Source organism: Heloderma suspectum, chromosome 3, assembly GCF_057233095.1.
Source record: "Heloderma suspectum isolate Gila_16-S chromosome 3, 16-S_ref, whole genome shotgun sequence".
Classification (NCBI taxonomy): domain Eukaryota; kingdom Metazoa; phylum Chordata; class Lepidosauria; order Squamata; family Helodermatidae; genus Heloderma; species Heloderma suspectum.
The window spans coordinates 260,846,563-260,873,204 of NC_139460.1; the positions used below are offsets into that span (position 1 = coordinate 260,846,563).

A 26,642-nucleotide genomic window follows, 5' to 3' on the forward strand; every position below is an offset into this window, starting at 1 on the left:
AATAAACTAAGAGGGATTCATGAGAGGGAGAGAATCGTTAAAGCTTTGGCACTTGAAGGGATGGTAGAAGGAGATATGACACAGGATATGAAGAGAGAGAACACCAAACTGTGTGATTGAAAAAAAGTATTCACATCCTTCAAGCAGCAATCGCAGAGATGACAAGGGAAAGGGGTTGGCTATGGTTGCATAGCTTGCACAGTTTTGTTAGGAATCGCCAGTTTTTGTCATTAGTTAGATATTGTTGCAATCTGTGAAATGATACTACAGCTGGTTTTCTCATCTGTAAAATAATACACCCAATATTTCTATCAAGTTCAAGCTGATTTAATGAGTTCTATTTTTTTACATTAATAGAACAATCTATCTGCATCCAGGTCATTACAATTCTTATACTTTTTTTTAATCTCTTGTCCAATGGACTGGCTTTATAAAGTTTTACTATCTGGCTTCTGCTTAACTCAGCCATTATGAGTACCTAGTTTCCAGGTAGGCTCCCAGAGGAAACCTATGGGACAGTCACCATTTTGGGGATTCTGAAACCTTGCATTCTCCTTTCCAGTTTATTTGTGAAATGATTCATAATTGATCAGCTGAGCAAATGGTTATAGCTAGCTCCCAGCCAGCTTAAGAAAGGAATGTGGTAGATGCAAATTAGCATAAATTTACATAATATGAAACAAATGTAATGCATGCAGCTGAGAAGAGATAAATTGAGATACTGCTTGGATGTTTTGGTGCTGTTGCCATTTTCAGAGGCAGGTTGTGAGAGGAGTTATGGAAGACCAGTTAACAGTTCTACCTTCGTTCATAGTGTTAAGAAGGTCTAGAACAGCTGGGTTTCATTAGGTATTTGGTGCCTCATAATTACGGGTATAGCTGACTTCACTAAGGTATGGGAAAGATATCCAGGACTGGTCTGGAGGACAATAATGCAGCACCTAACTTGGAGAATCTGATGCTTCACTAGACATAAAATCAGGGCCAACTCCCTACCTGAACTAGTGATATTGCTCTAACTGATTGCTGCCTTATTTCTATTCTATTTTTGGGCAGACAGTATGTCTATCAACTTTTAAGGAGGGTTAAGTTTATGAGGGTTCATGTTTAGTTTAAAGTTGTCCAGAAGATATGGTTCTGCACTTTTGAAGGTAGCTTCAGATCCCATTTGCACTGGAGAATCTGATGGCCTCATCTTGATAGAGATGAACCAAGGTAGACATTCCTTTGTTTCAGTGGGAGTTGCATATATGAAGAATAGAAGGGAAGCACACGCAATCCAATTCAGTGGAGTGACCTGTACCTCAATGTGAGAGGAACATGGGAAAGCAAACAGCAGGAGAGGTTGTCGTGTTTGTGCATAGCCATTGTGGTTGCATTTTATTGTCATATTTGATCTTCATTATTATACAAAATATACAGAGTTGAAAATGCAAAGCTGGTAGCAGAGCTTGATATGCTCCACTAGTGCGCTAGCACTGGGCTGTCTGTCTCTCACCTAGTGATTGCAATGAGAGCACAGGTAAAAAGATGCAGCTGGCATATGGGCGAGGAAGGGAATAATAGAATAGACAGCATCATGAATCTCCAACTTCTCAAACTGAAGATAGCCCCAGCCACATTGGAATTGCCATTAGATTAGGGGGCATCAATAAACAGGATGGAGACATATTCAAACAAAAGAACAACTTGCAAGGTTGTGAGAGATAGGTTAGGATACAAGCTTTGCACAGTCATGGAAATGAACTAAATGGAACCAATGTAATTGGAATAAAGAGAATGTAACACCAAATGAAGAGATCACACCCTCCTAATTTATGTTCATTATTTTAGAGTAATCTGATTCCTGTACTCATAATCTCTAATGTAGTGGGACTACATAGTAAGAAATTCCCAGTTTACCCATAAACATGCATGAAAAGAGTGATGGTAGGTAAATTCACAGTTATCACTCTGACCACCCTGATTGCAAATGTGACAGTTTAGTTAAAGGGTGTCAGGAGGACAATCTGCATTAAAAGTGATGTTCAGTATGCAACCTAAGACACACTTCTCAAATGCAGAATCCCCTGGGGTGGAGAATTACCTCCTCAGAAAGGGGATAGAAGCCCTTGTTTTAATGTGAGGATGCCTAGGCTGGTGGGAGAGCTCACTGTTGTGATGAAAACTACTTAGTGGTCATTCTCTGCTTCCCAAGGGTAGTTTCCAGTGGATCTAAGTCTGCATTTGACCATAGATACAGGGAAAAGAGAAAAAAAAAAAGCCATTGGCATTTCAGGGGAGTGGTCTATGCATTTTGAGGGTCCAAAGTTCATTTTAATTAAAGGAGCTCCAATAACAGGGCTCAGAAAAACCTCTGTCTAAGACCCTGAAGAAGGCAGACAGTACTGGGCTGGATGGACAATTGGCCTAACGCAGTACAAAGGTGCTCCTTGGACCTACCAGCACCCCATCTCAACTTGGCAAGTGTAAATATAAGAAGGCATGCCTTGACCCTTCCAGAAAACATAGCCTAGAGATGACTAGCCTGTATCTGAGGACAGGACATCCTTGATTCTGAATGAACTAGAATTTCCAGTTCTGTTTATAGCACTTCTGCCCAGTCCTCCTCCTGCTGCTTTGCCTCCTATGCCAATAACCAGGAATGCCCTAGACTTGTCCTCCCTATTCCTAAGGAACAATTCAAAGTTCTTAGTAAGAGTGGTAGGGAGACACTAATTCCTTCCAGACTGTTCCAGCATAAAGACCTGTCAGGAAAAGCTCAGTTTTATACACACTTCGAAGTGGTGATCTTACAAGGGGAGTGCTAACCTTGCATAGCAGTGAGGTATCTACTAATCTTGGGGTGGAATCTCACAGCCTCATTCATGGAATTTTACAGAAGGCCCAGACAGTGATGTCTTCCATTTGTAGCCCCCCTGTGTTTTCTCACCACTTCTTCCAACTTTTTTCTTACCAGAAAAAAATCCATTAAGAAAAAAGGACAGAGTAGCTGCACAGTGTCTTTTGACTGCTGATGCTTGGAGCGCCCTGTCTGGAAGCAGCCTTGGCTGATGGCCAGCTCCATTTGGCCCCCTCATCCCTCCCGCACATGTGGTCAGCGATCGCGCTGATGCTGCGCTCTGGAAGCAGCCAGGAACTGCACTCATTTGGCTGTGACTCAGCCATGGCTGACAGGGCTGGTTTAGATATTATGGTCTCCGCATGGTGTCTGCTCCATGCAGTGGCTGTAAAGTCTGGAGCATAAACTGTGAATTTCCCCCATGTGGTGAGTTTCCACACCACCACAAGACATTCCTGGCAATGGCAGCATTGAAACTCTTATGTTGGATGCTATTTCAGATGGCTCCAATATGGCAATTGTAACATGCTCTGACATCATACACACACTATCTCATTAGGCAATTGCAGCCTTCCCCAGCCTGGCACTATCCAGATGTGTTGGACTGCAACTCCTATAATTCCCAGCCAGCATAGCCATTGGCAAGGTTGGGCAACTATTATACTTGAAGCTCTCCCATTAGCAATTGCATGCTAGTAGGAAAATGCCAAAAGATTCTGGCTGATCTGAGTGGCCACTGGGAGTAGTTTGGGGATGGAAGTTAGAGATCAGCTGGACACTGGATGATCTTGGTGAAGGCTGAGGAATAAGGCTAGCAGAGATGAAGTGTGGGAGCTAAGAAAATGTTTGTGTTGTATACAGAAACTGGCTTTCTTGGATGGAAGTCAGGGGAGTGCAAGAGGATAGGAGAGTGTTTGATTACAAATTGCTTCATGAAGAAAATACATTTGCGGTAAGAATGGGCTTTGGGAGGGTTAATGAGGATGTGACCAGTTAGGATCATTTGGAGGAGGAGGTGGGCAGTGTGTGTGTGTGTGTGTGGGGGGGGGATATAAGCTAGTATAAAGGAACCTTTTAAAATGGCATGAAGATCCTTGAGGCTGTGGATCTAGATGATGTACACATCTAAATAAAAATAATTACTGGGTAGACGCAGAACTGCCCCCATTCTCCAGGCCTTGATTCCAGCTGTGACCCTTAATAGCATAATCTGCCCAGCATAAGAAGGGATCCTTAAGTGCTGGCGTAATGGATTGGCAAGATGGGAAATGGCAGTCTCAAGAAGGGGAAGAGCCAGACCTGGGCTCCAGTGCACATGGAAGTCTGTTTGCATAGCTAATAAATCCTGAGCCAGCCACTTCCAATTTCAGCCTCAATCCAATCCTTCACGCACACCCATGGGAGTCCCTCCTGAATTATGCAATCCAATCCAGCCCCCAGAACAGAGATCCTCACTTCGGTAGAGCCTGGAAGCTTGCTGTACATTCCACAGTACCTCAGTGCTTACTCAACTTTGAAACTATAGGCTGAGGCAGAGGGATCAAAAGTTATCAAGGTTGATTGTTGGGATAAAAGGGGCCATGACGGCTGAGAGCAGCTCAATGCTGGGATAAAATAAGGTCTGTGAATAGGATTTAAGGGTATTGGTAGAACTAACTTCTGTACTGCGAGGCAGGGCTAGGAATAAGGATCCATCTCTGCTATCTAGATATTGCCTGGTGTCTAGCACCTCAGCCTCTAGCTTGCTAATACATGCTGGCTACCATTTCCACAGTTGCATCTTCATTGGGATACAGAAGTCTTTCCCAGCCTGGTGTCTTCCAGATATGCTGGACTACAACTCCCATAATCTTCATAGTCCAGCACATCTGGAGGGCACCACATTAGGAAAGGCTGGGATACAGTAATCTCACCTGTTCGTATGGCAAAAAATGTTGGCATAATAGTTGTCTCTTCCTTTGTCTACATCAGAGTTGTCATCTTGCTACTTCTTTCTCTTTGTACTTCCTAACGAAACCCTTGTCTATTCTCTGGTCACCTCCTATCTTGACTTACTGTCATCTCTTCATTGCTAGCCGTCTCTCCCATCACAAAAATAAAGTTCACGCTCTTCATATCTCTGCTCCATACTGCTTCTCTTCCTTTGCCTTTGCTTATGTTCCATGATGGCCTCTCCAGTTTCCACAACCATCAGTTTCCTTCTCTGGTTCTGCCCTGCCACTACTGCCTCCGTGGATTGAATAGCTTCCTTATCTTCATTTAAGCCCCTCCATAAGACTTACTTTTTCAGCAAAGCACTTCCTGAATTCACATTTCACCCATTTACTACTCTACTGCCACCTAACTTTTCCCTGACCCTCTTACCACATCCCTATCTTGCCTAGGTAGTATGGACTGTAAGCCCCCTCTACAGGGACAGTGTTGCTGCTCTATTCTGTACAGCACCTGGTTCTCCCTTGGAGCTTCATAATCAGGCTCTGAATTGCTGGCTGCCCACAATGCTCCTGAAGGGTCCAAGGGCTCCTTGCCATGAGGATAGGGATAGAAAAGGTGTAGCATCACAGAGAGATGGGCTGCTGCTAAGGGAAAGCCATTAGGCTCCTGGACAGAGGAAGCAGCAGCAAAATCCCCCATCCACCCATGATTCTCCTGGGCCTTTCTTTATCTACTCCTCTCACACATGCCCCCTTCCACCCCTATCATACACATGATCACAGTAAGTTAAGGCCCTTTATGAAACTCACATTTCTGTCTGTCAATACACCTAGCACAAGGCACATGGTGGAACACTGCCCCTGGCTGATTCCATTCTGACCTAAATGTTTCCAGTGAGATGTCCTCTCCATCTCTATCTCGGTCGCACTATAGTTACCCTGGGGGTGGAGGGCAGGGAAAATCTCTGACTCAGTTATTGGGCTAAGGGCTCTTTCTCGCAGAAATCCCAACACGATTCACTCCTGATTTCTAAATGCAAGCAAAAAGTTTCTGTTGCCCCTGCCTCCCATGAATGGCACAAAGTTTCCACTTTCTGCTGTGGGAAAGAAAAGAAATCACAAAGCAAAATCCCACCCACCCCTCGTCTCCTTTGCTGCAGCTCTTCTGCAGAGAGAACGGCATTTAGTGTGCCAAAACTGCAAGATACGTTGACACTGGGAAATGTCTCCCCTGCTGGAAGCATCAGGGTATAAGCACATGTGCAATGAGAGCCTTGGTACAGATCAAGTGGACTCCCCTCCCTGTAGGGAATGGGTAAGATTGCACATACACCAAATCCTTTGTGAGTCCTTGGCAATCAGGGTTTGCATTGCCATTTGATGGTGTGGAACCTTGGAGCCCTGGTAAGGGGTCAGGGGGGTGCTGTGATTTGGAAGGCCCTAAAGGGGGGGCACACTACTTGGTGACAAGACAGTGCAGCTTTCTGGGGGAGGCAGCAGATTCATCCATTTTGTCTTCAATGCCCAGAGAAAGTGCTTGCAAATGCCAGGCCACTCCCTTTGCTGGGCTTGGCCCAACCCAGTCACCGCCTCCCACTTGGTTCCCATTGCAGGGAGTTCCCCCCAGTTGCATCTTGAATATATGAAGATTGTCTCCACAAAAGTTGCCTAGTCCGGTGTGGACAAGGGGCTGCTTTGTTCATGCAGCCAAGAGAAGACTGCCTCAGAGGAATATGCCAAGGAAAGAAGTCCTGGGGTGGGTGTGAAGGTCTGGGCTCCAGAGTGGCCAGCTAGATCACGTTGTCAAAAAGCTTCATGGAATTCATGATGTTTTCATCCTACCAGAGAGAAAAATGGTGTCAAGGTTTTGGTTGTGGAGGGTGAAAATTAAGAAGTCTAGAGTTATTGGGGGGGGGGGTTAAGAAGAACGTCTAGAACTGAGTTACTGTGAAGGAAGAAACAGAATAGTAGGGTTGGAAGGGGCCTATAAGACCATCAAGTCCAACCCCGTGCTCAGTGCAAGAGGATGTTTCAGTATTGTCTATTTCCCTACCAACTGTAACTTGGACAAAAGTGACCTTTTCTACAGCAAGAGCAACCACAAACCACTCCCCCCATTTTTTTGCTTAGCATTCAGGTAGGAGAAGTCTGGATCCTGTGCAATATCCAGTCCCTCTCTAATATATAGTGGTGACACATTTACTAGGAAATTCATTCTCCCTTTTTTACTCTGCCCCTGAGGGTCTTCATTGTAATCTCTATGGCAGGGTGGGCAACTTGTGCCTTTCCAGTTGTTTTGGCGTACAGCTCCCATCAGCCTTGGCCAGCATAGTCAATGGTGAGGGATCATGGGAGTTATAGGCCAAAACATCTGGAGGATCACAAATTGCCCACCCCTGCTCTAGAGTGAGGTAGTAAGGCTGGCTGTGTCTTTTTGTTATCTGCTGCTACAAAGGATTACAATGGGCAAATGGCTACCCAGGGACAACTGTATATTACCTTCTGGCAGGACTCAATGAATTCTTCAATAGTCACCACGCCATCCTTGTTCCGATCCATTTTCTGAAATGTAAGCACAGAGAATTGTGAATTGAAGGAGGGGCTTGCCTAGGACCAGCTTCCAGTACACAGAAGCCCACTGCAACACCCAGCGTCAACAAGCCCATCTTGAGCCCCAAGACAGAGCTGGTCTAGCTACCTCTCTCCACTTTAAGGCACTGCTGACAGAAAATGGTTCCCTCCCTGCCTCCCTAATACTACCTTGCAAGTACCCAAGGGGACATCAATGGCCTGGTGTTGCAAATAGGTTCAAAATCATGAACACAATTGTAAGACTTACAAAAAATGAGGGATAGTGCATATAGTAAAGAGGACAAGAGAGGAAAGAAGGGTGCCATGTGGGAAGGCTAAAGCTCTGACAAAACCCTGTTTTGAGGCTTCTAGGAAGAAGATAAACCCAAATATATGGACCAAAATAACCCACACTCTTAACCCCCAGCAGTGGGAAAATTTTTGTGAGCGAGGTACAGGATACCGACATGGAAATTTCCTGATTTTAGGCTTACCTGGAAGAAGCTTTCCACATGTTCCTGAGGTGCCTCTTCATGCATGGCTGGGTAGGTGTACTTGCCCATCATGTCATAAATGGATTTCATTATGTCCAGCATTTCCTGCAAGTCAGAGCACCGAAGGAGACTCATGAAAGTGGATAGCACCAGGAGAGTCTATCCTCTTCTGGTATCACTTGATCCATCTCTCTCTATATCAGCCTTCCCCAACCTGGAGCCATCCAGATGTTTTGGATGTCAGTTCCCATCTGCCCCAGCAAGCATGGCAAATCATTAGGAATTCTGGGAGCTGTAAACTAAAATAACAAGCAAGCCCCAAGTTGGGGAGGCTACTCTATATGTACCTCTTTGGTGATGCAGCCATCTTTGTTCAGGTCATAGAGGTTGAAGGCCCAATTGAGCCGATCGTCTATAGTGCCACGTAGAATAATGGACAAGCCAGCCACAAAATCCTGCAGGAGAATAAAGGAGAAAGATGGGGTGAAGAAACAATCAAGTACAGCCCAAGCACCACCAAGTCTGTGACTTAAGCACTGCAGCTACAAGAACATGGAGCAGAGCCAATGACTGCAAACTGCCAAGTCCCATTCACAGCTACAAGAGTGAAGAACCCTCCCATGGACAGAATTACTCAGTATTCAAGAGTTTAATATCCTTAGGGTGCAATCCTATGCATGCTTAGACTGAAAAAAATCCTACAACCAGCATTCCCCAGCTAGCTGGGGAATGCTGGTTGTAGGACATTTTCAATCTAAACATGCATAGGATTGCACCCTTAGAGACGTCCCTCTGACCGTCTTTCCATTAGCCCTTTCATGACCCCTTTTTGACAACAGTATATAAAGTTGGAACATCGAGAGCAAGCAACAAAGGATTCTCAGGTGCCATTCCACTTTTTTGTGGAACTCCCTTCCAGAGCTCCAACACGTTTTTGACGCAGTGTTACATTTTCTCATTAGGGCAGCCATTTGGTGGCTAGGATTAAGCACGTAGGAGGATGAAGCTTTAAATATCTAGTATGTAATTAATGTTTTATTTTGCTACCCACCCTGAGCATCCTGGGGCAGGATATAAACTCTGAAATAAAATAAAGGATGGATTGTATTTGGGAGGAGAGAACTATAATAAGTACATGCCATGGAAGTGCACAAAACTTTTTAGAAGATTAATGAGCAAGAGGGAGAGCCTCTGTGGTTGTTCCCTGTATTCAGCGAAGTGTCAGTCTTATTTTGGAAGTGGCGACAGCCTAGAAATGTAGATCCAAGCACTTCCAGCAGGTGGCCCCACTGACCAGCTGAGTGGCAAGGCTCAGGCTGCAGGCAGCGCCTGCCTGGACGCAAGCACAAAAATAGAATTTTTATACATTTTTATGGATGACAGAGCTGTAGGACAAGCTGTTTGCACACACTGCAAGACAGCATATACATCCATGTGGTGTATAGTTCTTTAAAGCCAAAGCTGCTTCTGTCAGCAGCTTGGGTGTATAATTAATGTTGCACTCCAGGTTGCGGAGTTTGGGGGCCACTTATAATAAACTGCTTCTTTCCTACATGGTCTGTGCTTTAATTTGACGCTTCAGCTTGTTGTCTGTAGGTGCCCTGGCTATATGTCTAAATAGAAATGGGGTTTCCTCATGGGTTCTGATGACTCTGCAGTATTAGACATCCTGCCCCAGGAAACGGTTAAATTAACCAAAAAAGTATTTTTATTTTTATTTTGTGAGTTGGCTTGGAAATGTTTTGCTGGGGGACAGCCAATAAATAACATAAATAAGTATTCATGGAACCTTACCTCAAAGCTGACAGAGCCGTCATGGTCAGTGTCAAATGCGTTGAAAAGGAATGTTGCATATGTACTGGAATCTAAGAGAGGGGCATCAAACCAAGTGATCAGGAGGCCTCAGACTCTGCACTGTTCACCAGATTTCAGCAGATTAACTGGGTCGCAGGCAGGGAACAGCAAGGGAAAGTGACTACTACTGCAGCTTTTGGAAAGACGTTTCTAGGTGCCATGAAATAACTGCTCTTGGGTACAGAGGACATATTTATTGTGATATTTATACCCTACTTTCCTATGATAAATTATGCTCACAGTAGCTTGCCAATAAGAATATATATCACAACAAATAGAGAACAATCCTAACAATAAAAACAAATGAACCACAATAATAAAACAGCATATAAACCACATAAGCAACCAGTGAACTAAGGGAACCATCCCTAAGGGGCCCTAGGGTGTTGTGGACCTCCCTCTCCACCTCCAGTGGAGAAGGCAGTCTGCTGCTGGAGGACTCTCCAGTGCAAAATGCTGTACTGCTGGTGTTGGGGCTAGATGCAGGCATTCCAGGGGCAGCCTTGGATCCACATGGTCCTACATCCCCTCGTTCCCCTGAAACAGGTCTGGTGCTATACCAGGCCTGGAGTGGCATAGTAAATTCCCTCAATGGGTGGGGCTGGGGAAAATTAAAAGGAGAAAAAAATAAAGCCTTCCACCATGGCTGCAAAAAGCCAGCAGGACTTTGGATGTGGTGGAGCAACCACCACTGATTTCCCACCCTCACCCTCCGTAGGTTGCTCTGTCGAACATAAAATCACAGACGGACTTTAAAAAGGCCACTGGAATAAAACAGTCTTAATACATTTAAAACTAGGCAAAGGGGAAGCTGCATTTAACTGCAAGGATGCAAGATGGACAGTTCGCTTGGGCAAGGAGGTGTGCTTTACACAGTGGGCAGGGGAACTATGGGCAGTTGAGGAGGACCATGCCAAGTCCCTCAGGGATATATCTCACATATATCTAGCTGCAGCCAAGCTACTGGCCTCCCTGTCTTTCCCAACCATCTGCCCTTCTCAACTGGGAGTGGCACTCACCTCCCTGTGGGAAGAACTGTGAGTAGATCTGCTTGAAGCTGTCTTCATTAACAATGCCGCTGGGGCATTCCTGTCAAATGGAAAAATGTACACAAGTTCACCTTGGAAGAGCTAATCCAGACAATATCCTAAGTTAGTAGCAGTGTGGTGTGTAGTCAAGGAGGGCTGTGAGGAGCAGGCTCTCACAGTTCCCCATCTAACCAATGGCAGAAGCAGATCACCCTGAGGAAAACTTGAGACACTGGCTCGGTCCCACGCTGGGGGTGAGGCTGCAGTACAGAGCCATGTCTGTGTATGAAAACTTTGCCTCTGATAGCACAGAGAGCACCACCACCTTTCCTCTTATCTACTGGTGGTTACACTTGAATTAACATAAGAGAACTTCCAGTCTCTGGCTGCAGAACATAGCCAGCAAGAAGAAGCAGGGACTCATTTGGTGAGGCGCCTCCTCTGGAGCAGAGGAAGCCATAGTGCCTGCCTGCCACTCAAACTGCTCAAAGAGGATACCCCTGTGCTATGGAGCTGTTCACTCTTCCTACAATAGTTCCCTTTGAAGTACTCCTGTGCTATGAAGTAGATCAAAGGGAGACAGTATCACTGCAGCCCCAGGTGGAAACTGATACAGATCCATTTCCATGATAATTAGTGGTCCATACTGTTGTGTAAAGACTCAGAGGATGAGTGCGTGAAAGAGCAGTATCTGGAGAGAGACAGCTACCCACATGAGCAGTGTGGTACTCCATTTTTGGTCCTGAGGGAGAGGAAGGAACTTCCAGAATTTGGCCTTAGACTGGGCACTGTCTTGTTGGTAATGTCTCTCTGTAGTCACAAAAGAGGCTTGCACAATGGTTACAGTTTTTGAGGCTGTGAGTGGGTAGGTCACTGATGGGAAAGGCTCTAGTAAAAATGAGTGTGTAGTGAGTGGATGCTTATAAATGTGCTCTCTCCAACAATGGAAAAAGATGGTCTCTTCCTCCCTTCTTCCTTGGCCCAAGCTGTATTTCTCATTTTTAAAAAGCTCCAGAGAGAAGAGAAGCAATAAAGCCACACAAATGTGTAAGTGTGCCAACAGGAAGGGAAGATTCTTCCCAACTCACATTCTTGAAGCCCCGGTACAAGACCTGCAGCTCCTTGCGGGTGAACTTGGTTTGCTCCTGTAGCTGATCCAGGCCCTCAGGCCGGTGACAAACAGTAGAGAGCTCAAACTCATCCTCTACACTGTCTGCAAGAAAAGGAAGAGCTTCAGAAGTATAGCATGGAGAGACCCCACCTCCATTTCCTGACTTCCATCTCTTTTCCCTCAAAGTGAGATAGGGAAATTCCTTCCCACCCCTGCATTGACACAAATAGACTCATTGCACATGGCTTACATGTGAAACACACCCCACTCCCTGTTCTTTTCCTGGTACAAGAACACAGTGCATATGTATGTACATCTGGAGCTGTGGGTCCTCAAACCTATATTGCAGCCAGAAATCCAGTGCCTCAATGGCTTCTTCCTGTCCTAGATGAGGGCTAGACCCTTGCTCCATTCAGGATAGGGCCCTGCTTTTGGAATGCTTGTTAACCACACTCCCATATTGTATCAAGGGTGCAGGAAAGCAGTGATAAACATTAAAGTCCAGCCAGGTTTGGATAGGAGCTGGAGACAAAGACTGACTTGTCCAGTTTTCCATGAACACAGTGGGTGAATCATGTTATGCTGCTTATGCACTCCCCATTTCCCTGAGCAGTGAGAAGTTCAGCTGCAGGGTTTAGATTCCTTTGGGTGAGAGAGCTCACTTGACGCTCACAGTACATTTGTAATATCTGTTGACTTGCGGATATACAAGCAGACAATGGAAGCAGAGAGATTCTTATAGCAGGCAACACAACCGTTGATACTCCTTCAGATTCTGAAAGCCTAACTGCACCCCAAGGATGCTTCAGTTTTAGCCAACTCTCGGCTAAAACTGAACTCGGCTCTCTGTCTGGGTGATCAGATTCAAAATGCTTCCGAGTGTTTCAGGCATCAAAGAACATGCAGCCCTTTTTATTAAGTCCCTGATCACCTATTAGTGGCTAAGTAGCCAAAGCCAGCTAGTGGTAAGCCCATTCACAACAATCAAGAAAGCCAAACTCGCAACACCACGAAAGAATGTGACAGAGGCACTGACTAAGGCAGAGGCAGTTTTGATTAGAATGACACCCCGCCTCCCCACCAGTCATATGCACTTAAGTCCAGACATACACATTTGAATAATCTGAATCTGTGGAATGCATACCCTTTCCCCCAGATCCCTTTGGTGACTGCATAATTAACACTTATGGAATTCATTGCTACAAGATGTGGTGATGGCTTTGAAGACAGAGCAGATAAATTCGTGGAGGACAGGTAGCCGTGATCACTAAATGGAGCCTCCATGTTAAACAGCAGTATGCTACTGCTTGGGGGAGGGGGTAACTGGAGGGCATGGCTATTGCCTTCACTTCATGCTCTGTAGGCTTCCCAGAGATGTTGGACATAATGGCCCAGTATCTATAGGAGATGGACATTGCTTGGTCTAAGCCGATGGGATCTTGGCCCCGAATCTATTTCCCAGGGCTCTGGATCTATTCCCCAGAGCCCTGAGTGTCCATTAGTGCCAATGGATGGTGTCTTTTTTTCCTGAAGCTTAACTGCCATTCTGGTGGCAATTTTCCAGAGGGATTACAGCTGGAGAGGGAAGGGTTACCTTCCCCCTCCCCACATGCTGCAAACCACCCCTACCCATCACCTGGATACCACCAAATATCTCCTTGCATGGCAATTAAGCTTAGAAAAAGCTTTTCTATTAGTTTGTACTCTGGGGTAGAGTACAAATTAATTGAAGGAATTATTTTATTTGAGATTATTTGAATGAGAAATTAATTGGCTGGCTTTGCCTCCTGTGAAATTGAAATAAATCCCAGTAATTATTTCTATATTTGCATCATATATATAATGTACATTTTATTTATTTATTTATTTCTATAACACCCAATAGCCAAAGCTTTATGCAGATTTGTGTCCTGTGGGCCTGGGCTCTGAATCTAGCAACTAGGGCTGTGCACAGCTTTAGCCCAAAGCCTGAGCTCTGAGTCGAAGCAGGGCACTTCGGCCCACCTCCAAGGTGAGGTGGAGGGGACACGAGGCAGTCCAAAGCAAAGCGGGGTGCTCCAAAGTGCCCTGGTGCACTTTGGTGCAATCCAGAAGCCCAGCTGCCATGCCGCTGCCACTGCTGCCATCCAGCTCCTTACCTAGAGCCTATGGATGCGTGCCAACAGCTATCTTGTTGTTCTAGATGGGGGGAGCCATTTTTAAAATGGCAACTCCCCGTATTTCCGTAAAGACAGAGTCACCATTTTAAAAATGGCTCCCCCCATCCCCCGAAACATGACGACAGCTGCTGGCATACGCCCAGAGGGTCTAGGAGCTGGCGGTGGCCGCAGCTCCTCCAGGGGCAGCAGTGCTGGCGGCTCCCCTGGTGGCGGCAGTGGCTTCCCCCAGCAGCGGCAATGGTGGCTCCCCCCCCCCCCCCGAGAACAAGGGCCCAGGAAAGAAGCTAGGGGCTGGGCAGTGTGTTGCGGGGGGCAAAGCGGGATTCAGATATCTGAATCTCGCTTCGGCTTCATAGGCCGAAGTGAGTTGGGGGGCCCAAAATTAGCCCAAGCCGAATCGGTCCTGCCTCAGAAGCCCCAAAGCGGCCTCCAAGTCGGATCAGGGGGTCCATGCACAGCTCTACTAGCAACACTCTGATAGAAGAGCTTGCTGGATTAGTGGGCATCCCCCCTGGCCCTGCCAGCAAAGGCCAATAGGCAAAATGAGATGAACCCCCACATCTCTGATGTACAGTTCCCATTGTACATCCCCACATATGCCTTCCTTCCTGTCTGGAGTGAGTACTCTTCACTATGTGTGTTTAAAAGAAATATGGACTGGGACCTGAAGATGAATGCCTTGAAAATCAAATTGGAAAGAAGGAGCCACAGCAGAAAGGAAGGCAGTCTAAACTAGCTCAAAGTGGGCTAGATGAAACAGGTGGATCCACAGTTGGCTACAGAATTGGACTCAAAGAGTGCTTCTCAATGAGATCTTCTCAAACTGGGGAGAGGTTACTGGAGCACTGGGCAGAAAACCACAGAATGAAATTTAATAGGGATGAATGCCAAGTTCTGCACCTAGGAAAAAGAAATCAAATGCACAGTTACAAGATGGGGGATGCGTGGCTCAACAACACTGCAAGCGAGAAGGATCTTGGAATTGTTGTCAATCACAAGCTGAATATGAGCCAACAATGTGATGTGGCTGCAACAAAGGCCCATGCTATTTTGGGATGCATTAATAGAAGCATAGTTTCCAAATCCCAGGAAGTACTAGTTCCCCTCTACTCAGCACTGCTTAGGCTTTATCTTGAGTACTGTGTCCAGGTCTGGACACCACACTTTAAGAAGGATGCAGACAAGCTGGAGAGGGTTCAGAGGAGGGCAACAAAGATGATCAGGGGACTGGAAACAAAGCCCTATGAAGAGAGACTGAAAGAACTGGGCATGTTTAGCCTTGAGAAGAGAAGACTGAGGGGAGATAGGATAGCGCTGTTCAAGTACTTGAAAGGTTGTCCCAGAGAGGAAGGCCAGGATCATCCCAGAATGCAGGACACAGAATAAAATGGGCTCAAGTTACAGGAAGCCAGATTCCAGCTGAACATCAGAAAAAACTTCCTGACTGTTAGAGCATATGACAATGGAACCAATTACCTAGGGAAGTAGTGGGCTCTCCCACAATGGAGGCCTTCCAGATGAGGCTGGACAGCCATCTGTCGGGGATGCTCTGACTTGGATTCCTGCGTTGAGCAGGGGGTTGGACTCGATCGTCTTGTAGGCCCCTTCCAACCCTACTATTCTATGATTCTATGATATGAAGCAAGTTTTCTGCCATACAGATTATACAGACTTCCCAGGTGGAAAATCCTAGAATCTGTTTAAATGTAGAGATTTTGGACCTAATGGCCCACTGACTGATACCGCACATTGATGATGAGCTAATGCTCTGATTTTTCTCAGCTGCCATGTTGACCAGCAGTAGAAATACCAAGAGACAAGGGAGTGTGTACTCCGTGCTAAGACAAATTCTGCATCAAGAACTTGGCAGCCTGTATAAATCATGCAAATGTGCACAATTTCTCTTATTTGGCATAATTTATTTGACAGCCTTTACTGTTTTGCACAGCTTATTTTGCTTTTGCTAGTCATGCTTACGGGGGATGGGGTGCACATGGATCTATGCAGGACAATGAGAAGACTCAAGCCTTCTCACTAGAAATCTTATGTAGCAACCTCTCTGACTACTTTCCCCAGTAACGGTCCACACACTTCCCAGTCATATCTCTGGAACCATAAGGGCTAGAGGTGTGTGTATGTGTGCATTCATTTATTATATTTATTTCCCACCTTTCCTCCAAGGAGCTCAGGAAAAAGCAGTGTGAGTGGTTCTTCCTATCTACCATTTTATCCTCACTGTGTGTGTAATAAACGTAGAGATCCTCAGCAACCCAGGACCCTTATCTTCTGTTCTCAAAACCTGCCAGTTTTGTGACTGCTGCCCATTGCTCTTCCTGCTCTTCTAGGCTGTCTTCTGGTTGCTACATAGCTCAAGCCTCCTCTACCCAACAACAGAATCTGCTGATAATGCGTGGCAGAGCCTTGAGGTGATAGAATGGACTATTCCACTTCAGGCAGCTGGCGGGGAGGATCGCATTTTTGAAAGCTCACCTACGCAACAAGTTCCCCTGCAAGCAGAAAGCATAGCAGGAAACAGGCTGGACTAGAACCTCTCTCTGTGAGGTGCTACTTTTTATCTGCATTCATCTGCAAATTACTTTATTACTTGCATTTATTTTATTTATGGGGGGAGCATTCAACTTTCCCCCCGCCGATATCAGAAGTGATACAATCCCTTGTATCACCTCGAGATTCTAACACCATTTCTCTGTAAGTGTGAAGACCAGGTCTTATTCCCTAATTCAGCAAAGGCAACATACACTAACTTTTTTCCCTTAAGGGCATGGTTCTCCATGGCTTTGTAGAGCAAGCCTGCTCCCAGAGTGCACTGCTGTGGTATGCACACATAGGGAAGCTGCCAGGGTGGATTTCACACATAGCACAGCCAGGCAACTAAATCTCCTTGAGGGCACAGATCACCAGAAATGTCTGTAGGAGAGTGTGACCTTTGGCAGAGCCATGGAATGAGCAATATTGGTAGTTGCAGATCTTAAGAAAGTTCCTATCCTGTATCAGACATAGCATTGTGATATACTGGATTGGCCTACAGCAGGAGTGGGCAGAAGGTAGATCTCCAGATGTTTTGGACTTCAACTCCCAGAAGTCCCTGCCAGGATGGCCAGTGGTCAGGAATACTGGGAGTTGAAGTCCAAAATAACTGGAGATCTACTTTCTGCCTCTCCCAAGTTTACAAAATCTGGCTTAGCAAGAGGGAAATGCAAGGATCTGAAGCTTCCATCTGACTGCACTGATTGGCCAGTGTCTTAGCCTGAAGTCTGCATCTTACAAACTTTTCTGTTCCTGCTGGTTCTGAGCAGTGTCAATTGGAGTAAAAGGCTGCAGAACAGCCATGCCCTCCAGATGTGTTTGACTGCACCTCCCATCATTCCCAGCCAGCATAGCCAGCTTGCTGGCTGGGAATGATGGGAGTTGCAGCCTAACACATCTGCAGAGTGCTGCTGCAGATCATAGCTGCCCCAGACCCAAGTTCATCCACAAAGCAGCTGTGTGGAATTAGTGGCTTAAGCTGGAGGGTCTGCATTTAGTCTCTTCTATTCCTTATTTTCCTTGCCTTTGTCAACACAGTCCTTTTATTCTTTTGAGCTGAAGTCTGCTTTGAGAAATGTGGCATATGAATATTTTATATATATTCCACACCAACCCTCCCCAACCTGGGGCCCTCCAGATGTGTTAGACTGCACCTCCCATCATTCCTAGCCAGCATGGCCAGGAGAAGGGAACCCCTTTTCCTACTTCTCCCACTCCTGGGAGCTATGATGTGACGGCACAGAGAAGACACACAGAGAGGCACGAAGTGTCACTTGCTTTCGCTGACTGAGGGGATGGATTTGGGCTGACGGCAGCAGGGCAGCAGCTTGAGGAACCGCTGCTTCAGGGCTTTTTTTGCGTGGCCAGGTGGGTTGCCTGCAAAGAAACAACAATCGCCAACCAGGAAGAGTTAACATACTGTAGCATCTCTCATTCCACCCTCACCCGATTGCTCAGCAACAGCCACAACACACATGCTATAGACTAGAGGAGATAGGCATGCATGGCAGGAAAATTAACTAGAGGGGTCAGGCAGAAAAATAGATCAAGCGCAATGACAGCACATCCAACAATGGCCCAAACTCTTCTAAAGCGCAAACATGGCCCCTCCCAACAACAATCACAGTAATGACATAAAGGAAATTACATTGCGAGGGGAAGGGACAAAGGAACACCACCCAGATGTTAATGAGCATCCTTTCTTGCAAGGATTCTGCTGCTCCACTGGATGAGTGGATTTTCCAGTGTGATACCCTGGAGAGCTGTATCATGATGTGGAAGTGAGAGCGGGGTCTAGTTGCTCAGAGGAGATATGCAAAGGCTTCTATTCTCAGCTCTTCAAAGAAAATGACTGAGAGTAAGGACATGTGCATTTCCTCTCCCTGCCTCAAGGGAGAGGCTGAGTGGAGAAGGAAGTTCCTATAGGAATGACCTGGTTCCTCTTAGTCATGTGTGTCAGGCAATTTCAGACAAATAAAGTATAAAACTGAGCTGTGCAAATTAAATCTCAACAAGCAATTGAAGCCCACATGGTACAATTCATGGCCTACAAAGCTCTACATGGCTTGAGACCACAGTTGGTGAAAGATAATGCTGATTCCCATACGAACCTGCTTGGTCTTTAAGATCCATATCAAAGGCCCTGCTCTTGAGTGCTGCCACCTCCAGAGGTGAGGTGAGTGGTGACCAGATACAGGGCTTTTTCAGTGATGGCACTCCTGCCATGGAATATTTTCCCCAGGGACACTTAGATGGCACCAGCTCTGATGCCAAATGAAGTCAATTCCTGCTCCCCTGGGCTTTTAATTGATAGCTTCATTTCTGCTTTCCCCCATTTTATGGCTGGATTTATTGCTACCTTTATTTGCTGAGTTGTTATGTCTGATTTTAATTTATTTTATTATTCTTTCACTTGGATGCTTTGGTTGAAAAGCAGCCTAAAATATTTTAAATAAAATACAATATATAGTGCTTTTGTGGATTAGTGGGGCTGACCTGATTGCCCAAAAGCCATATATGTCCATGACACCCCTCCATGCTTTCTCAAGTCAGCTGACTGAGCACACAGTGATGTCATGAATGCATGGGAATAACTTTATACCAAAAAATCTATGAGAACATCCCACCAATGCATTTATGGGATCATGAGACTGATGCTTGAAGTTGTACTGTTTCCTCTAGCCTCACTGTTCCTAGGAAGCTACTGAGATCCGGAGGTTAGCATGGTGGGAGTCCTTCACCCATTTTCTGCCCAGGAGTGAAATTTGCAGCACAATTGTAAGATTATTTTCTATTTACTTCTTCTCAATTGAAGTGCTGTTGTCACTAAGCTGGTGTGTACGTGTGCATGTGTGTCCATGCGTATGCATGTCTCAGTTTCAACATAGTTGGTTCAAAGCTGAACCGAGCAAAGCAGAACATTATTTCAAAGGCCAGCAGATGCAGACAAACAGGAATAACTAGAGAGACAAGCAAGATGGGGGAAACTGAGAGACTGTATGACTCTCACAGCGAGGGGCCCATGTGTACAAGGACAGACCAGGTGCAAAGCCACTTCCAATAAGGATGGGGAACTAAAGCCACAAACAACATCCTTAACAGCTTGAAAACAACTCCATAGCACCAGGTTTGAGCAACAGCAATGAATATAACAGTTGAACATGCACTTAAAAGAGATAAATTGTTCGGGGAAGCAACTCCCCCCCCCCCTTTTCTCTTTTTCTTTTAATTTTTTGCTGTCCTGGCTTTGGGCATTTCAGCATTTATTCTCTGGGCTGCTTTGAGTAGTGCCATAGATAGTAATTGCACTTGAAATAATAGCTAGTTGCTCTCACTTTCTACACACAGAGAGAGACACACACATGTTTCCCCCTCCTCTGTGTGATCCATTGAACATATCAAACCAGTCAGTAGTAATTAGTAAGGAGCAGATGATCCCTACACAGAATGGAAGATATACACTTGCTCCATACCCTGTCACAAACATACACCTGGGACACTGGGCAGCATTTGCTCCAGCTGCTGACCACATAGATTTATGACCATACTCCACAGAAAATTGCCTCTGAATGCACAATAAATAATAAATAAGCCCAGGAAGCAAATATAGCTTCATCCTGGTCAATGTGATCCAGGTCAAATGCACTGCATGAGAAACAAACCTGTTCCATCTTCCCCACACACACCATGGCTCATTTGCTCACAGCTCTAGTTAGTTCTTTAACACACACCTAGAGTGTTCAGAGGAACCACCAGTCTTGGGCTTGAATAGCCATCTTTCTTACCAGTACAACACATCTTTATTTTTTCATAAAGGGCTAAAAGAGGTATATTCTCCCTTTGCTATCTTCTTGACTAGAGGTCCATTCTGCCCCCCGCCACCACTCATTGGTCATGGCTGAGCCTGGACTGCATAAATAAGGAGCAGGCAACCTGGTGTTCTCCAGATGTGTAGGACTACAATTCCCATCAACCCCAACCACCAATGGCAATTATCAGGGATGGTGGGAGTTGTAGTCCAAAATATCTGGAGGGTAGCAGATTGTCTACCCTTAGTATAAATACTTCCACCTCATCCTAGTCTTCAGTTCTAACTTGATCCACAGGTTTAATCTATGCAGAAGCTTCCTGATTCAGCTGTTTCTGTCTCCCTGCCAGCTCCATCCACCCCCTTGTGCTGTTCTCTCTGCAGTGGACCTTTGGTTCCTCTTGGATTTTGATGATGTGTCATCCTTCTATTTACTTCTCCCCACCTCCCAACCCCAACCCCAGTCTGCCTTCTGGTACATGCTGCAATTTCCTGCTAAGACCCTTGCTTCACAGGTTTGAATTTGGCCCTGGTGCTACCCCCTGCCCACTCTCTTAGGATGAACACAAAGTAATCATATGATGTCCATTGGATCAGATAAAAAACAAACAAACCTGCAGCTCCCTGAACAAGCTGGGGTGAAAATGCCAGAATTCACTACAAGAGACCAAAAGGGGCCAGGTGTGTTGCAAGTAGCTACGTTCAGGATCACATACCAGTCAGCATTTATTGGTTCCAATGAAAAGTCAGCACACTGTTGAAGTCCCATTAAGGTCACTCCCCAAAATGCAACTCACCCCAGAAAAAAGCTCTTCAAAGAGGTGAACAAATTAAATGCTGCATTGGCAATATTTCATGCACAGCTGAAATAAACCAGAGAAGAAGGACAGTTAGCTCAAGAGTCCTCTGCTGAAGGACAAAAAGAAGGATGCTGCTGTACTTTAAATGATGATGTGTGCCTGTCTGCTGAGAAGGAAAGAAGGATACAGATTTCCAGACTTGCAGGGGAAATACACAGAATAAATGCTGGAGCTGTCCTTTGTGATGACAAATCATTGTAATTTAATTTAATTTTCCTATTTAAAACATCCAAGGAAGCCAAATCAAACCGACCTACAGAATTTTCCCTCCTCACAGAAACAACCAAAACCAAAAGTTTAATAAAACAGTAATAAAGCAGCAACTTATACACAGTCCTTTGCATAAAGAAATCTATTGTAAAATCAGGCATGATACATAACATGTGTATGTTGGGGTTTTTTTTGGTTATTAACTAATTATTTTTTATTGAAAGATAAAGAAAGAAACTTTTCTATGTGGTGTATAAGCTCTTCCTCTAGCTCCCAGGTAGGGATAATATATAATTCAAAGTAGGTGGAAGGAATTGGGGGGCAGCGGGAGGGAATAAAACTGAGATAACAGGAAAAAAAAGAGAAAACAGAAAAGTACAGAGCTACACAGTCTTACTAAATATATATCTGGAGACCTAGACGCATGAGGAATAAAGAATAATCTGAACTCTAATACCGTCACAGCTGGTAATATTCATGCCTAGTAACATTCAAAAGTGACTACTACTATGTATTGTTCATGGTGCTGCCCTTGAAAGCTCCTCAGAAACTTCAGTTGGTTCAGAATATGGAATCCAGATATTCAGATATGGAATCCCAGGTGAGACTGGGACTCACCTGGCACTGATGTTATTATATTTTTGGTGCCTGATGAAGATTATTTTATTCTCGCATGCTTTTAATGGATCATTTCTCTGTGTTTATGGTCATACTTTTTATTGTTGCTTTTAGTGTTGTGTTTATTGCTGTTTTGACTTTTAAATATTTTGTTAATATTGTATTGTTCTAATGCTAAAAGGTTGCATTTAAACTTCCTTTTTGTTTGAAAGTCTTGTTGGAAGTCAAGATAGATTTTTTAAGTATATAAAGTAAATAAAACATCAAAGCAAAGCAAAGACAGATAAATGTGTATGTGCCAATCTCTCAGATTCAAGGATTCCTTTCCTTAATCCTTTGTCATTGGGAAAATATGTTTGACTGATCCCAGGAACTGGAAAAGGACTAAAGAAGATATACCTTTTACTGAACTGATTGCCACCTTGCCAGGAATGGGTTATGGCTGTATGCCTTGGATCTCTAGGACACAGAATTCCAAAACAAACATCCACTTCAAATTTCACACAGTGGTCTTTAGACCAAGATGAACAAATATTCAAAAAAACAATGAGAAAATAGAGAGAATTTTTTTGTAGAACCAACAGTCTAAACTATTAATTTTCTAACTTTGTTGAGAATGATTCTGGAATTTTCACACACTTTTGAAAGTCATTAATGAATTTATTTGCAAAGGTTGCAAGCTAGATCCTAGCAGCATCCCATTATTAACCCCTCTCTATAATAAGACACTGACTATTTGGGAAAAGCTATATTTGTGTTTCTACTGCTTTGGTTGGATTCAAGAATATTTACTATAATGTTTCATGAACAAAGCTTAGAGGGACTGGAATACTGAGAACTGTAATTCAGTACCGAAGGCATACAGCAAGAATACCTACTGCAATGGGCAGCCTAAGACACAACTGTTGATCCCTTTAAGAAAATCTCCCTCTGCCTGCCCCATTATAGGGAAGTGGGCAAAGCACATATTTCCCAGAATCCACAAGACAAGGCTTGGATGCTAAATCTGTCTCGCCCTAGTAAAGGGGAAACAGTATCGCTTCTCAGCTCTCCTTCCTGCCTAGGCAAAGTGGTAATTGCCCATAATCACCCATCTCTAAAGGTGCCCTGAGTAAGTGATGTTTACTCTTACTATCCCATGCCATCTTCTTATTGGTAGGACTTCCTTGAGCTATCAATCATTCACTCTCCTGACACCCAAGAAAATATGTTTTCTCATCATCTGAACATCATGGAGGTCCATGCAGAATAGCATGGAAGCTGGGATTTTAGCTTGATTTTAGCTTTAGTCCAGCCTGATGTTATTTTTGCATTTATTTCCCTCTATACACTGCCTATTTATTTCATACCCCTTTTGTCCTCATTTTAAAACAAAAAACCTTCCTAATTTGGGTGCTGAAGGTTGGCTGCTTACTTGGAAACACCCTAAGGCAGGGGTGGGCAGAAAGTAGGTCTCCAGAATTCCAGACCATTGGCCATGCTGACAGGGGCTCCTGGGAACTGAAGTCCAAAACATCTGGAGATCTACCTTCTGCCCACCCCAGCCCCTTAGGTAGTTCCCCCATTTGCCTAAATGCTTGTGTTATGCTACAGACATTCAGTGATGTATATTGCTTCGAGGAGACAATGGAGGAAAGACCTTTGAGCTGCCATCACCTGTTAATTCATATCAGAGGACTCTGGGAATACAAAGTAGGAGTATTGGCATGGAGGCCATTTGTGTGCAACATTAATATGAAGTGGGGCTGTCAGCCATGCAGTCTCCACCCTTATATCCTGCCATCACTATGCAATTACTCCCTGGCCAGTAAGGTGCAGAGATGCCTCCCAGTTTCCTGGATTTTTAGTTAGAGAGGGGAGAATGGGCAACTGAGCCTTCAGTCATGCTGGGAAGAATCAGCCCATTTGCAGGAGCTGTAGGGGAGCTGGAGTAACTAATCCAGTTTTATTCCAAATTACCAATCAGATGCCATCCTGCAATAAAAAGAATAGATGCTTCCCGAAGTCTCCCCACTTCTGTGACATTTTCCCCTGAGACAGGTTTCGAAGTGATGATGTTTACCTCCTCCTGTGCATAAACTTCTCTTCCCCACCTCAAATTTGGGTTCCTTCTTCTTCTTCTCCTCCCAGTTGAACCTATATATCTTCCCTTGCACTGGCTTCCACTCCAGCCATTTGTGCTTGTCTTTTCCTGTGACTGGTACACCTGGCAGAGGTGGAAAGTATAATGCTCTGTACATTTTTTCCAATGTTGGACCATATGTGCAAGGACAGAAGGGGACAATTTCATATTCTAAAGGAGAATGGTACCACTGACAACACTAGACAGTGCTCTTACAAAGGGAGCCATCATTGCTATAAGGATGGGATATCAGGTTACATGGCAGCCTATGGATCACCCGTATTAGCACCTGGCATGAAGGCATCTTGCTACTATTTCTCCCATGGTCAGTGCAGAGGTCAAGGGAGACAAAGATGCTGCTGAGAGGTTGATAAGGGCAGAACAGATTTAAATCCTGGAGTAAGCGAAAGACAACAGATCTGGGATGTGCAGATGTCACTGTCCTATGTTAACTTTCTCAGCAGTTCTTCAGCACTGGGCTCAGCATTTTTTTAAAGGCCTGATACCATCAATGAGGTGAAAATCCCACCTTTAGAGTGGGCATGATGGAGAGTTCTCAGAGATGATATGCTCTTCTTGCAAAATTTTCTGGGACACATATCCTGCAGGAAGCACCAAGGAGGAATAGCAGGCATAGTACATTGGTTGAAGGGGGCTTGTTTCTGGCAAATTTGCACACCCAGGCTTCCTTTAGAAGAGGAGAAGCCTAGATAGGATAGGACTCATAGCCCTTCTAACCCAGCCTTCCCCAATCTGGTCCCTTCTAGGTGTGTTGGACTACAATTCCCATAAACCCCCAGCCAGCTTGGTTGGGGAAGGCTGCTCTACCCCATGATTTCACAATAGACACCATGAGAGGAAGCCAATTATTATGCACCAAGGCATTCCCAATGACTATAGTTGTAGGAGGTTTCAATATACACATCTTTATCCATATGGGAGTGGCCATGGCTTGATGAGAGACTCCATGCTTTGCATGTAGAAGACCCCGGGCTCAATCCCAGCATCTGCAGGTAGCGCTAGGAAAGAATCCTGCCTGAACCCCTAGAGAGCTGCTGCCAGTCAGTGTGTCAACAATACTGAGCTAGATGGACCAACGATCTGACCAGGAATAGGCAACATACAGTTTTCCTACTCTCTTAGATGCCCTAAGTAGGCAAACTGTATCTTATGCCAGAAGGGCAAGACAGAGCCCTGAACTGCCATCTTGTCTGCTCACTCTAGCAAATGGATGATTTATATCTTTGGGGGCTTAGTCTCTGATTAGAAATTACCTGTCACCACACCAATTCACATTTCCATCCCACAGCTGGCACTCAGGATCCACGACTGGGCCCATCCAGCCCAGTGCAGGTAATCAGTTTGTTGATTTCAGTCCTGCCTAGTATCCATCTCAGGCTTGAGAATGTGTGAATATCCCTGGCCAGACTTTTATCTTATCTCCTCCCTCCTCTCAAGACTGTCACAACCCCCCTACCAGCAACACACACACACACACACACACACACACACACACACACACTGAAACCTCCATTTCCTGCCAATTGTTCTTCTGAATTATTGATGCTGGCACTTCAGGAGCCATAATCAATAAAGCCAGCTTTTTCATCCTCTCCATAGCCCCCACCCAGTTTAAACTGCTCAGAAGAGGAGCAGCCTTTGGGCCACCATTGAGTCAGCAGATTTGTGGGTTTGTGGACAGTAGCAAAGATGGTGCTCTAAAGGACCCGTGGGTTTCGAGGATGACTCTACAAAGCCATTAGTCCCTGGCATGGCACGCCTGTGGTGAAGGAGCAATGCTTCCAAGCAGAAGGCAGTGTCTCTCCAAGCTTTTGGGGACACAAGATTCCACTTTGCAAGGCCATGAATATGCTAAGGTTGTTAAGAGAGGGAATTACTGGCATCAGGGGATATACATAGCAGCCATAAAAAACTACACACTTGACCTGGTTTGGATGACACAACAGCCCACTGTGGGTTAATTAATGGCATGCTGTCTGCCATTTTGAATATGCAAGCCCCAGCCAGGGGTTGCCGTGGCTTGTCATGTCATCCGAACCCAGTGGTGGGGTTTTATTTTAGGGTTAAACAACCCTCGCATAATCCACAGTCTGCTTTAGGGTTATGCGAGGGTTGCTTAACCCTCAAATAACTCCCGCTGCCTGGGTTCAGATGACATGGCAACCCCTGGCTGGGGCTTGCATATTCGTGATATGATGACCGGCACATGCCACAGGTCCTCATGGGTAAATTAACCCACAATGGGCTGATGTAACATGCAAACTAGTAGCAGGGAACAACATCTCTGCAGGCTCTAGGGTACGTGCAGACTGTCAAGTAATGTGGGATATAAGCAGGAGCAAGGAGATAATTGAGCTTAAAATATATGGGGAACCTGCCACCTCCCACATTTCTTATGCCCCCCTTCTGGATAATCCATTCTTCTAACACCTCTATCCACATCAGCCTTCCCCAACCTGGTGC

The 26,642-nt window shown here is 45.2% G+C and overlaps 1 protein-coding gene across 1 annotated transcript in view; it reads right to left on the reverse strand.

Moving 5' to 3' along the window:
* Positions 1–1,059: 1,059 nt before the first annotated feature.
* The window catches only part of KCNIP2 (potassium voltage-gated channel interacting protein 2), a 35,346-nt gene continuing 9,763 nt past the window's right edge, over positions 1,060–26,642 (reverse strand). The window contains exons 2-10 of the mRNA XM_084845673.1: positions 24,099–24,242; positions 17,819–17,917; positions 11,812–11,936; positions 10,715–10,784; positions 9,636–9,706; positions 8,189–8,296; positions 7,842–7,946; positions 7,276–7,338; positions 1,060–6,614 (exon numbers count right to left, since the gene is read on the reverse strand). Of these exons, the coding sequence (XP_084701799.1) occupies positions 6,567–6,614; positions 7,276–7,338; positions 7,842–7,946; positions 8,189–8,296; positions 9,636–9,706; positions 10,715–10,784; positions 11,812–11,936; positions 17,819–17,917; positions 24,099–24,242 (833 nt within the window). The 3' untranslated portion in view covers positions 1,060–6,566. The remainder of the gene's footprint in view (positions 6,615–7,275; positions 7,339–7,841; positions 7,947–8,188; positions 8,297–9,635; positions 9,707–10,714; positions 10,785–11,811; positions 11,937–17,818; positions 17,918–24,098; positions 24,243–26,642) is intronic.